The 13589-nt window shown below is 41.9% G+C and overlaps 1 protein-coding gene across 6 annotated transcripts in view; it reads right to left on the bottom strand.

Annotated features, from left to right (window-relative positions):
• The window catches only part of LOC139447150 (serine/threonine-protein kinase PAK 3-like), a 45191-nt gene continuing 31602 nt past the window's right edge, over positions 1 to 13589 (bottom strand). For all 6 annotated transcript variants that reach the window (XM_071228334.1, XM_071228337.1, XM_071228333.1 and 3 more), the window contains 11 exons: positions 12890 to 13046; positions 11998 to 12059; positions 11020 to 11130; positions 10045 to 10217; positions 8355 to 8541; positions 7946 to 8038; positions 6636 to 6735; positions 5754 to 5850; positions 5390 to 5489; positions 4507 to 4644; positions 1 to 3156 (listed from right to left, as the gene is read on the bottom strand). In XM_071228334.1, the coding sequence (XP_071084435.1) occupies positions 3073 to 3156; positions 4507 to 4644; positions 5390 to 5489; positions 5754 to 5850; positions 6636 to 6735; positions 7946 to 8038; positions 8355 to 8541; positions 10045 to 10217; positions 11020 to 11130; positions 11998 to 12059; positions 12890 to 13046 (1302 nt within the window). In that variant the 3' untranslated portion in view covers positions 1 to 3072. The remainder of the gene's footprint in view (positions 3157 to 4506; positions 4645 to 5389; positions 5490 to 5753; positions 5851 to 6635; positions 6736 to 7945; positions 8039 to 8354; positions 8542 to 10044; positions 10218 to 11019; positions 11131 to 11997; positions 12060 to 12889; positions 13047 to 13589) is intronic.

The following is a 13589-nucleotide window of genomic DNA, read 5'->3' as shown; positions in this document are numbered from 1 at the left end:
AACTTCTTTTTTAAAAACACCCCTACCTTTCATAATTTAGTGTAGATCTGACAATGAAATGAAAATTAAATTTGTCTGGCTTAAGAAGTCTTGTTTCCTTGAAGAACATGAAACTGTTAATCTCTTGTCACTAGTTCAAGACTGGATGAGTTTTCCTGGTTTGAACGTGGGAAAACTGATCCCCATTCTGCTTCAAATGAAATAACGAGTCTCAGAACCTAACCAGCATCTACGTGACACAAAACTACCTATATTGCTTTTAAGGAAAGAATCTACCGCAAAGATGGGATTACAAAGTACAATACCAACTTTCACAACACTGACTAAATGCATAGAGTAAGTTCAAGTAGCATATTCAGCCTTAGCGTTCCCTTCTAATAAAGGGCCTAACTCTTTCAGCAGCATATTTATCTCAAATAATCAGTTTTCTCAGAAGTAGTGAAGAGACAAAAATCTCACACTACCATCCCTACTGCTTCAGTTCACCATCTCTGTTGTCCAATCTTGTAGACAATACCAACACAGCCTAGTGTTGCCACAGTATTCCATAGTGAGACAATATTCCTGTGACTTAGTTTGCAAAACTGGGGCCAGTCTTGTCATTTGTATTGAATCGTTTGATGAATGTAAGTTGCAAGAAAATGTTGATGGGCCTGATAAACATGTCTTCCCAGTGTTGAAGCAAACGGTTTGTTTATTACATGGTGCAACCATTAACATAGAGCAAAATGACACCACACATTAGAACATGTCACCAGTACATCTCTACCATACCAATAAGATGCGTTCATAAATCTGGTTGGGGCTTCTTTGCCCAAATCAGCATATTTCAGCTAGGTCATGACATCCTGCCCAGTCTGGACCAGTCAAACTAGTGGTGGACAGCATGTGCACGGATCTAGCAACAATCATTGCTGTCAGGACACGATGGCCTCAAACAAGTGATCGATATCATGAGCAACGATCCTTGCTGCTAGGACACGATGGCCACAAACAAGTGATCGATATCATGAGCAGTGATCCTTGCTGCTAGGACATGATGACCACAAACAAGTGATCGATATCATGAGCAGTGATCCTTGCTGCTAGGACACGATGGCCACAAACAAGTGATCGATATCATGAGCAACGATCCTTGCTGCTAGGACATGATGACCACAAACAAGTGATCGATATCATGAGCAGTGATCATTGCTGCAGCACACGATGACCTCGAACCACTGGTGGACAGCATGAACAATTCCCCATGTTGCCACGATACATATACTGCAATCAAACAGGTCATCATAAGAATCGAACCTCCTGGCAATCAACTCAGATCCATCCATAGCATCACTGTGTCCACCCAATCCACATCTTATGGACAAAAAGGATCATCTGGGCTTCCCAACAGGCATCAACTAAATCTAGCTGAGACACTACCAAGTGGTGGGTTTGCTGGACATGTAAAGCCACAATCTCATTAAAATCAGATCTTAGTTCTCGCTATGGCTAAACAAAGATCTGAGGACATCCCATTACGGGTCACGTCAGGCCGACCTAGCGCAAACTTTGACCGACCAATGGAATGACCAATCAGAAGGCAGTTTTCTCACGCTTTACGGCACAAATTTCAAATTGGCGACTACGCTTCGAAACATATTTTGACAAATTCTTGATTACAAATTTGAAACCTGAACAAAAAAAAAAATTCTGGAATGGCTAATCGATGGTCTAGATTGTATGGATTCAGTCGTTAAACCCGTAACTATCTTTCGGAATAAAGTTTTCGAGATTGCATGATTAGAAATCACATCTCTGTCACTTTCATAATCTGGTAAGCGACGCACTGATTGGTCGGATGAAAGGTCGTTCTGAAGTGACCCTTAATGGGGTGTCTTCAGATCTTTGTTTGGCGGTAGCGAGAACTAAGGTCTGATTTTAATGAGATTGTGTAAAGCCACTATGGAGAATGTCTTCAATGAGTCCATTGACTACACTACAGTTGAATATTGAGAGATTTGTACAATGACTCCAAACAAAAGAACACCCACTCATCCATACATCTGATGGCCACAGAAAATGGCTGACGAACACACATCAATCATGCACACATTGCTTCTGAATGAATCTTCTCTTTAACAATTCAGTTTTTCACAGTGAAGTGTTATCTTTCCCCTGTTGTGTTTTGAACCAAGTCGAACAAGTGATGACTAACACTCCGCTGTGAATCTACCCATGTCATCTCAAAACCATCTACCTCATGTATGGTTGCTTGGGAAATAGCATGCTGCTATGGACACTGACGTCTAGAAAGCGGATTCTAGGGAAATGATTTCAAGATAGTGGGTTGTTATGGATACTGAAATCAACAAAATTGGTTTCCCTGGATACTGACTTCAAGATAGAGGATTGTTATGGATACTGATATTGGTTGCTATAAATGCTGACATCAAGGGAATTGATTTTCATAGACAACGAAAAACAATGCTAATAGAAAGTTACTTTCTATCTTCTGAATACTGATATGAAGTGAGCCATGTTTTGGCAAACTAAGGTTTGTCATGTGGCCTTTTAATGAGAGAATTCTTTGGTATGTTTTCATCAGCAGGATCAAATGAACCTCTTGAGCATCAAGCAGAAAGAAAAAAAGAAAAAAAATATCATGGAGAAATTGACTCGTAAAGTTGTGAAGCAGACTTTCAAAAGAGTCATACATTTTCCTAGAAAAACGCAAACAGTATTTCGCAAAAACAAAATCTCACCTAACATGAAAAAAATCTGATTTCAATTCCTGAAGCACTTTTTCACATGCCATTCATTCACCCATTCATTCTGCCACAGAATAACAGCCTGTTTACGGCCCATTATGTCAGTCTCAACTGTCCGATTTCATACCAGATCTAGCCAGTCCATTGAGCAATCACATGATCAACATATGAGCATCACGTAAAACACAGCCATTAGAAGATTCATCTGTGTACCGCTTCAGTTCAATGTACAACGACAGAAGCCTCAATCTCAGTTTCCACTTTGTTTCCAGGAGATGTGGAAAGCAGTTTCCTATTTGGACGAGAGGTCAAGGGAGACAACTCAGTGTCCCTTCTGTGCCTCCTTAGCGGCAAGAATGAGCGGGACGAGGCTGGCTAATGGCTTTGCTAGTCGCAGGAACGGATGCTGAAAGAGAGACATCATGGTTTAATTTCATCCGAAATTACATTGAATTCTTGATGTGTTCACAGGACAGGTGAAATCATTTGTCATACATTATGAGCTTCACTACCCACGTGTTTCTAATTATTGATTGAGTGAGTGTGTTTGGGTTAACGCCGCTTTTAACAGTTATATCACGGCGTGTAAGCTTAATGTGGGAGGAAAGCACGAAGTGATGCAGGTCTCAGACGTTTACCACTTCGGTGAAACCCAAGAGCACGGGTATGGTGCTGACAAACCTAGAAACATAATCGGGGCGAACCGGGATTCGAACCCACAATCATAGGTTTCTGGCATGCCCAAGGGATGCAACTCTGCACGGTGAATTGCGGCACATTAGACGACTAGGCCACCCGTACCCCCCTACTCACATAAAAGACAAGGTAGGTAGGATGAGGGCCCTTTGTGGCCTACTAGAAATGTCAAATTTTAAAGTTATATTGATAATGAAAATATAAGACATGTTCAACTAGCTGACAACTAGCCTTTAATCATATTCATATTCACATTAGTATTATTCTAGTAAAATCCTAGATAATTTTTATATTTGTATACTTATCCTGCACTACTCTTTAATGCATTTACTGCTTGTTCTTGACAGAGAGAAAGTGCTTATGAGAGGTCTTGCTGCTGAAGAAGTTGTACCAACTGGTTGTGTGGCTTACCCTATCACACAGTTCCCATGTGACCCCAGAAGTAGTGACATCGCTGATCAGCACATTACTGCTGTCTAGACCTGTTTTTGTGTCTCAGCATTAACACTTAGAATCATTTGAGTATCAGCTACTAAATGCATTAGGGAGTAATGCAGGATAAGTTAAAAAATATTATTATTGGTGTTAACAAGGAAAATGAGTGAGTTGGGTTTAATGACGCTTTTAGTGAGTGAGTGAGTGAGTGAGTGAGTATGGTTTTACGCCGCTCTTAGCAATATTCCAGCAATATCACGAAGGGGGACACCAGAAATGGGCTTCACACATTGTACCCTTGTCAGGAATCGAACCCAGGTCTTCCGCGTGTTGAGCGAACGCTTTAACCACTAGGGTACCCGACTGCCCCCAATGCCGCTTTTAACAGTATTCCAGTTATATCACAGCGTGTCAGCTTAATGTGGTGGAAAGCCCGAAGTGATGCAAGTCTCAGACGTTTACCACTTCCGTGAAACCCACGAGCACGGGTATGGTGCAGACAAACATAATCGAGGCGAAACAATCATAGGTCTCTGGCGTGCCGAAGGGACGCAACTCTGCACAGCGAATCGCAGCATCTTGGATGACTGGGCCCCCCATTAAGAAGGAGATAATTCTCCGTTACCTTTAGTAGTTCTGAAGCCGATGCTCTCTTCTCCACGTCCACCTCCAGACATTTGTCCAGGAAGTCCTGGAAGACTGGAGACAGTTTCTGCTTCTCCTTGATCTCTGGTTTGCCGTTTGTTGCAATCAAGTACAGAGCCTAATGACAGGGAAAAAAGAGGTAATACTTCACAAGACAGCTTCTACAACATCCACATGTTTGTTTGTTTGTTTGTTGTTTAAAGCCGCACTCAACAATATTCCAGCTATATGACGGTGATCTGTAAATAATCAAGTCTGGACCAGATAATACAGTGATTGACATTATGAGCATCGATCTACAAAATTGGGATACGATGACATAGACTTGTCAGCGAGCCTAACTACCTCTCATGATAAGCATGGGCTGTTGAAGACCATTTCTAACCTAGATATTTAAGATGCAGATCTTAGGCATTTATCACTTTGGTGAAACTCAGAGGTATCACTTGGAGCTGAAAAACCTCAAATAGATTTTGACCTGAAGAACATACAATTGCGACACTAAGGGAAAAAACAATTTCGGAAAATTTTAAAGAATTAAAGAGAAATTGTTTAACAACTCCCCCCACAGAAATCCCACTGCACAGTTCATTGGAAATAGGTCGGACATGTAGGGACTGTACAGGGAAATAGGTTGAACATCTCGGAACTGTACAGGGAAATAGGTCAGACATCTCGGGACTGTACAGGGAAATAGGTTGGACGTCTCGGGACTGTACAGGGAAATAGGTCGGATGTCTCGGGACTGTACAGGGAAATAGGTCGGACGTCATGGGACTGTACAGGGAAATAGATTTGACATCTCAGGACTGTATAGGGAAATAGGTCGGACGTCTCAGGACTGTACAATTCAGTGGACTTACCCTGAGTGGGTTTTCATTCAGGTAGGGTGGTTCTCCCTCAATCATCTCAATGGCCATGATACCCAAACTCCAGATGTCAACTTTAGGCCCATACTGCTTTCTGAAACACACAGACCCTCAAGTGTGAAAGTCACTCAGAACCATCATGTGCTCCAAACACCAAAGACAGCTGGAGTAGGACAACTACATTTAAGTAACAATCTCAAACAGTAACAAATTAAACATAAATACTGATCAAGTGTCGCTTCTTACAGACAACAGAGTACTTGCTAGCACTTCCAAGTTTAACCCATCCCTTGATTGTCAGCAGGAACGCATATTTTCAATAGGCCCAATGCTAAATGATGGTTCCATGCTGGAGTACCTGGTGACAACCTCTGGAGCCATCCAATAGGGTGTGCCCACCATGGTGGACCGCTTGCTTTGCTCCGGAGACAGCTGAGCACAGAAACCAAAGTCAGCTGAAAGACAAACAATCTCAGATGTCATCATGTCTCTTTATCTCCATATAAATTTATTTGTTTGTTTGTTTGTTTGTTGTTTAACTTCGCACTCAGCAATATTCCAGCAAATAATCGAGTCTGAACCAGACAGTCCAGTAATTGACATCATGAGCATCTGTCCCAGCTATTGGAATACGAGGACATGCATCAACCAAGTCAGCGAGCCTGACCACCCAATCTCGTTAGTAGTTTCTCATGACAACCATAGTCGTCTTTTCGGCAAGAATGGGTTGCTGAAGACCTATTCTAGCCTGGATTTTCACGGGTCGAGTTATTCTATGAGCGAACTTTTGCAACAGTGAGTGTGTGAGTATGGTTTTACGCCGCTTTTAGCAATATTCCAGCAATATCACGGTGGGGGACACCAAAAATTGGCTTCACACATTGTACCTATGTCGGGAATCGAACCCGGGTCTTCGGTTGGACGAGCAAACGCTTTAACCACTAGGCTACCCAACCGCAACACTATAGCTGGGATCATTTCCGCTTCAGAGGAGATTTAAAAACAGCATGATCTAAATGATCAACAAGATGTATACTTGACAGTGAATTTGACAGTAGCCATTTTGTCTTTTAGGGTGTCCTTTGTCACGTTTATCACCAAATAGAGTGGAAATTACAGTATTGAACACACTCCCTACAATATGTAAACAAGGAACACAGTCTTGTGTACAGTTAGTTCAATAAACTTTGTCCACCCAACAGACTCATGTGACCCTGAAACTAGGGGGAGATGTACTTACTCAATTTGACGCTGCCGTCCATGCCGAGGAGGATGTTGTCGGACTTGATGTCTCGGTGGATCACCTGGTTCTCATGCAGGAACTCCAGGGCTTGCAGACACTGGGGGAAGAAACAGACACTGCTGGGTTCCATGCATAGACTGACTTGAGTGAGTGAGTGAGTGAGTTGGGTTTAACACCGCTTTGAACAGTATTCCAGTTATATCACGGCGTGTCAGTTTAATGTGGGACATCTTCCCGAGGCAAGAGAGTTAACTGACTTTAAAAGTCCTGTTTCGTGACACGTGTCATATCCTGATCTCACTCTTGTGACACATATCGTATCATGATCTTACTATTGTGACACGTATTATATCCTGATCTCACTCTTGTGACACGTGTCATATCCTGATCTCACTATTGTGATACGTAACATATCCAGATCTCACAACTGTGATACGTTACTTATCCAGATCTCATTATTGTGATACGCATCGTATCCTGATCTCACTATTGTGATACGTTACTTATCCAGATCTCACTATTGTGATACGCATCGTATCCTGATCTCACTATTGTGATACCTTACTTATCCAGATCTCACTATCGTGATATGTATCGTATCCTGATCTCACTATTGTGATACGTTACTTATCCAGATCTCACTATTGTGATACCTATCGTATCCTGATCACACTATTGTGATACGTTACTTATCCAGATCTCACTACTGTGATACGTTACTTATCCAGATCTCATTATTGTGATACCTATCGTATCCTGATCACACTATTGTGATACGTTACTTATCCAGATCTCACTATTGTGATACGTATGGTATCCTGATCTCACTATTGTGATACGTATGGTATCCTGATCTCACTACTGTGATACATTACTTATCCAGATCTCACTACTGTGATACGTATTGTATCCTAATCTCACTACTGTGATACGTGATACGTATCGTATCCAGATCTCACTACTGTGATACGTATCGTATCCAGATCTCACTACTGTGATACGTATCGTATCCTAATCTCACTACTGTGATACGTATCGTATCCTGATCTCACTACTGTGATACGTACCGTATCCTGATCTCACTATACGGGAGACGTATCGTATCCTGATCTCACTATTGGGGAGATGTATCGTATCCTGATCTCACTATTGTGATATGTATCGTATCCTAATCTCACTATTGGGGAGACGTATCTTATCACATCATTGTGTATCATTCCATCCCTGACATCAGTTAACCAGTCGCTTACCCCTCATCACTCCGTGCCCAATACAGGAAGTACTCTTCCCACCCCTTGACAACTCACCTCTCGACAAACAGCAGCAATCTGGCCCTCATCCATGCACGTTTCCGTGACGACATCAGTTAGTGATCCTCCAGCTAAGAACTCCATAACAACCTGAAATGTGTCAACCACAGTGAGTGGTGTGTGAGCAAAATCACAGACCAATTTACTGTAGGCCATAAGGACCCATACACATTGGACACAACAGGCCTGGCAAGAGATCTATCTGCCAGAGGCCTACGTGCAGGCACTTATTTCGAAAAATGGTGAACAGTAAATTTTCTCTGCAAATCCTGAGAATTTTTTTTTCAGGATTTTTGAGAAGTCATTATTAAAAACAAACATATTCTAAGCCCCCTCAGAACATAAAACGGTCAGTTCCTATAAAGCAGGAGACTGACTCCATGAACTACAGTACTGATGCATTTACCCAGAGCTCCTCCCCGACCAGGTAGCTGTCCAGGTAGTTGACGATGTTGGGGTTCTGGTGCTCCCGCATCACGAGGATCTCATTGATGATCAGTTCCTTCTTCGGCTGCTGAGACAGGTTCATGGTCTTGATGGCAACTTCGCGCCCCGTCGCCACTTCGATGGCAATGTATACTGTGCCCGAAGCTCTGGAATTAACACAATAGATTTATCTCCAAGAATTGGTGACAGGACTATACTTTAGGAAGACATCCAATAAGCTTGTAAACCTTTCAGGCAGGACCACAGTTTGGCATTCATGTTACCAACTCATCCTACCGGGTACCCACTAGCTTCTAGATGGACATAGATATGACGGGGCAAATTTCAAACGAAGACACTGGACTATGACTACGCCACATGTTTTAAAACCTGTGTTGCAGTGTGGGACAGGAATGAGCCCAAGAAACTCTCTGGAGTCAAGCTTATTCCTTCACAAGCATTGCTTAATTTCACCTGATTTTACACTATCTTTTGGACAAAAGCCTCCACAAAAGGTTTCATGTTTTGACGGATGGAATTCTCATTCTACAGGTTTAACGTTGCTTTTAACAGTATTCCAGCAGAGCTTCAGATAAGTTTTTGGTGTTGTGGGTATTTTACCCATGCATTTTAAAATCATTGGGTATCAGTAATTCTATCTGGGTATTCAAATTTCTGTAACTCACTAGTTTTTACACATGTGGGTATTTAAGTTAAATATTTAAAAACACTATTTATTTAGTCCTTGCAAACTGGTATCATGTGGTTAAGAGAGCTTTATAGGACTCAAACTGTTGATTCTCTAATCGAATACGCAGAGTTACTTCACAATATTTTGATGATACGCACAAGTTTTATTTTTGTAGCGTATCTGTAATTTTCGTTGTGTATTTGATACGTTTGTATTTTCTTTTACTGCGTATTTCTGCATTTCTGATGCGTATTTTACGCAGATACGCAGCTTATCTGGAGCTCTGGTATTGCAGTTATATCATGTCAGCTTAATGTGGAGGAAAGCCCCAAGTGATGCAGGTCTTAGATGTATATAACTTCAATGAAACCCACTAGCATGGGTATGGTGCTGACAAACCTGGAAAAACAATCGGGATTCGAACCCACAATCCTAGGTTTCTGGCATGCCCAAGGGACACAACTCTGTACAGTGAATTGTGGCCCGTCAGACGACTGAACAGGGGTAGAAACTAACATATTTAGTCCACTAGTCCTTATAATGATGACATATAGCAAAACCCTTAAAAAATGACAAATTTCTACTAGTCCTTAGGATACCTAACTAATGGGCAGTTTGGCAATGACTACAGGACTAGTGCCAATTTCTAACGCTGCTGGACCACCCGTGCCCCTTCTACATGTAATGAATGAGTAAGTTGGATTTAACACCACATTGAGCAGTATTTCAGTCACTTAACAATCTCTATGTGGGAGGAAAGCCTGGTGACACAGGACTGAAATGTTTACCACTTTGGTGAAACCCACAAGCATGGGTATGGTGCTGACAAACCTAGAACATAGTTATGGCGATGCTAGGATTCGAACCCACAACCATAGGTATCTGGCACCCCAGCATACACAACTGGCTCACCCATTCCCCCAACAATCAATGACAAAACAAGCTGGAGGAGACGTGTATGTCTTGTATTATCACCTACCCCTGGCCAATCTTCTCCATCTTGGTGTACTTCCTATTGGGATCGCCCAGTGAAACAATTGTACGAAGTTTCTCCATGATTTCTTCATCGGTCATCTTCTTCTTTTTTGGTTTTTCAGTTTTGTTGTCGGAGTTTTTCTCATTTGGATGTTCATCTTCTACTGGTTTTGTGTACTGAAACAGACACATAGATTGTCATAGCAAAAGTGAGTGAGACGGTGTTGGTAATTGAGGTGGTTTTGACGATGGTAGTGTATTGGACTGAGTGGGTGAGTTATATTTACGCCGCTTTTAAGCAATATTCCAGCAATATCCCGGCGGGGGACACCAGAAATGGGCTTCACACATTGTACCCATGTCGGAAATCGAACCCGGGTCTTCGGCGTGACGAGCAAACGCTTTAACCACTAGGCTACCCGACCGCCCCTGTTTAGGGAGTGACTAAAGGTTCATGCAGTTTTTAGCAATATACCATCAATATTAAGTCGGGGGACCCAAGGAATGGGATTAACACATTGTACCCACGTAGAATATGGAACATGGGTATTTACACAATAGAATGGTGATATAATCAGGGCTGGCTATTGATATCGATCTTAGAAATCGATAATCGTTAACTAAATATTGATAAAAATCAAAAAGTAACTTTGAGCAAATAGCTAAAAGCTCAGAGACAAAACAACATATTTCACATCACTGTTGAGTGGTGACACATCTAGGCATGGATTACTTTGTGGACATTTGAGATGTAACGAAATCAGTTGCTTTCTGTCTTTGGCAATGGACATAATAAGTCTGCTTCGGTAATTAAAACTTCATCACAATAGATTATGTAAGATATTATCAATGACACAATTTTCATATCAATAATAGCTAAAAAATTTCCACATCAACGATAATTCTGATTATCAATCTTTTTAGCCAGCCCTAGATATAATACATTGGGTTATCAAGGAAGTATCAGTGTGAGACTCACTATCGACTTGGTCTTGTCGGGCCGGGCAGCTATGGGGGGTGGGGGTTCCTCTTCTTCCTCCTCACTGGGGGTGGGGGTTGCCGAATTCTGCTCCTTCGACTGAAACGTATCCTACAAAATCCCAGTTAATGGTTCTCAAGAGGAAAGGATTGAAGCTACTCATATGCAAGACTGAAACTGACCTGTAACTTGGTGTTTCACCAAGTTCACTTTCCTGCCATAAAAGTCCATAATGGACACTGTAGATTACAAGTGATGGATGACGATGAAACATCAACGTCCTTCACCAAGGAATATCACCGAACATCCTGAAGCTGGGATGCTTACAAGGTCATGTAGTAAGTAATTGATCAAAATGTTCAATGAATGCTATTTTACATAGAGAGTCTGACAGTTAAGGCAAAGATGACAACTCCGATAAAAAATTGAAGTAAGTTTTTTCGAAAAAAACAACATATGTTAAAAATACAAATGTTTTCAAAACGTGAAATAAAACATTCAAATTTAAGTAGTACTTGTGTAGTACTTAGCTCAGAAAACAGAATATTGTATAATTGATTATTTAATGCATTGATCCAAAAACAATGAACAGAATAAAATTGCCCAGCCCTGCGAACATGTGTTTGCAGCTACCTTTACCTATTGAACTTGCTCTGAAGTATTAATCGTATTAAAAGTTTCCACACAATTTGACGTAAATATGGATATCGCAATATGTATCATTTCGTGATCTATGTATCGTGATACGCATCATTTCGTGACCTATGTATCGTGATACGTATCATAATGTGACCTTGCTGTATCGTGTCACCCCTACAGATTAAGTTAACTAAAGTAATAGGAAAGAATCGGGTGATCCTTAACTTTTTTTGAGTAGTGTCCGTATGATTAGAATCCAGCTGCAGCATCAAATTGTTCCCTGGGGTGAACCCAGAAGTTGAATATACAGAAACTATTAAACTAAAGCTGAATACATACCTGTGTGAGTACTACGGGAGACGAGAGTTTATCAGACAGGTTCGACTTTGTGGAAGCGCTACCTGAATAAGAGAATAGAACTGCACATAGCAACGTGTAACCATGGTAACAGCTGTGGAGTTGTGTACATATTGGGCAAGTGAGTAAGTATGGTTTTACGCCGCTTTTAGCAATATTCCAGCAATATCACGGCAGGGGACACCAGAAATGGGCTTCGCACATTGTACCCATGTCGGGAATCAAACCCGGGTCTTCGGTGTGACGACAAACGCTTTAACCACTAGGCTACCCGACTGCCCCGTGTGAACATATTGAACAGAACAACTTCACTCGTGAAGGGAGAATGGTTTTACGCCACACTTAGCATTGCTTCGGCAATATCATGGCAGGGGACACCAAAAAGGGCTTCACATAATGGCCCCATGTGAGGAATAGAACACGTGCCCTTCGGAATGACGAGTGAACTCTTTAACCACTAGGCCATCCCATTGCCATTGAAATCTACCCGTGAAGATCTGATGTAGAATAAGTCTTCAGCAACCCGTGCTTGCCGTGAAAGGTAACTATTCTTGTCGTAAGAGGCTACTAACGGGATCAGGTGGTCAGGCTCGCAGATTTGGTTGATCATGTCATTGTATACCAATTGCATGGATTGATGCTCATGATGTCAATCACTGGATTGTCTGATTCAGAGTTGATTATTTGCCGACCGCTGTCATATAGCTGGAATATTGCTGAGAGCGGAGTTAAACAACAAACAAACAGACTAGACTCTGCAGCTGGTTCCCATGACAATTAGGGGATACTTGGGAGCTAGTCTTGCCCAGAATCCATACAGTTGTCTGAGATGAAGTATTATTTTTCTGACATTTTCAAGTGATGATCCACTCACTTGCTGGTTTCAGGTTGAGCATGTATTTAGACTCCTTCACGTCCTTGGATGTCTCGTAGTAGTTGAGCACGTCCAGCACAGCTTGTGGATTCCGTTTCTGCTCCATCTTGGAGATGTTGGAGTTCTGCAGCAGTCGCGCCCATGACTCCGGCATCCCCTGTAACATCAACATCATCAGCAATGTGTGGGGAGAATTGTTGAAAAATATCTGTAAAAACCTCAAGACACAATGTTTTAGAAAATCCTATAGTATAAATAAAATGTTCAACCCAAAGCATAAGAAGGAGGGCACATTTGTACGCATGTGGACAATCAAATCCGGGTCTTTGGACACTTAAACACTTAAACCACTAGGCTACCGCACAACTACTGATGTTTTTTTACAAATACATGAAGGATAGTAATCCTGGTAATACATGGCCACCCCATACCACCCCAACCCATCCTACCCCCACCTCCATGTCATGGTTCTCACACTTACCGTAAACCGAAGCCCACCCCACCCCACCTCAATGTCCATGTGATGGTTCCCACACTTGCCGTTAACTCTCTAGTGTGAGGATCGAAGCTCACCCCACCCCCACCTCAATGTCCATGTGATGGTTCCCACACTTGCCATAAACTCTCCAGTGTGAGGATTGAAGCCCACCCCACCCCCACCTCAATGTCCATGTGATAGTTCCCACACTTACCGTAAACT

Source organism: Haliotis cracherodii, unplaced genomic scaffold, assembly GCF_022045235.1.
Source record: "Haliotis cracherodii isolate W230 unplaced genomic scaffold, xgHalCrac1.p SCAF_7, whole genome shotgun sequence".
Classification (NCBI taxonomy): domain Eukaryota; kingdom Metazoa; phylum Mollusca; class Gastropoda; order Lepetellida; family Haliotidae; genus Haliotis; species Haliotis cracherodii.
The sequence above is the reverse complement of the archived record's forward strand: the minus strand, read 5'-3'. Positions and strand labels throughout refer to the sequence as shown.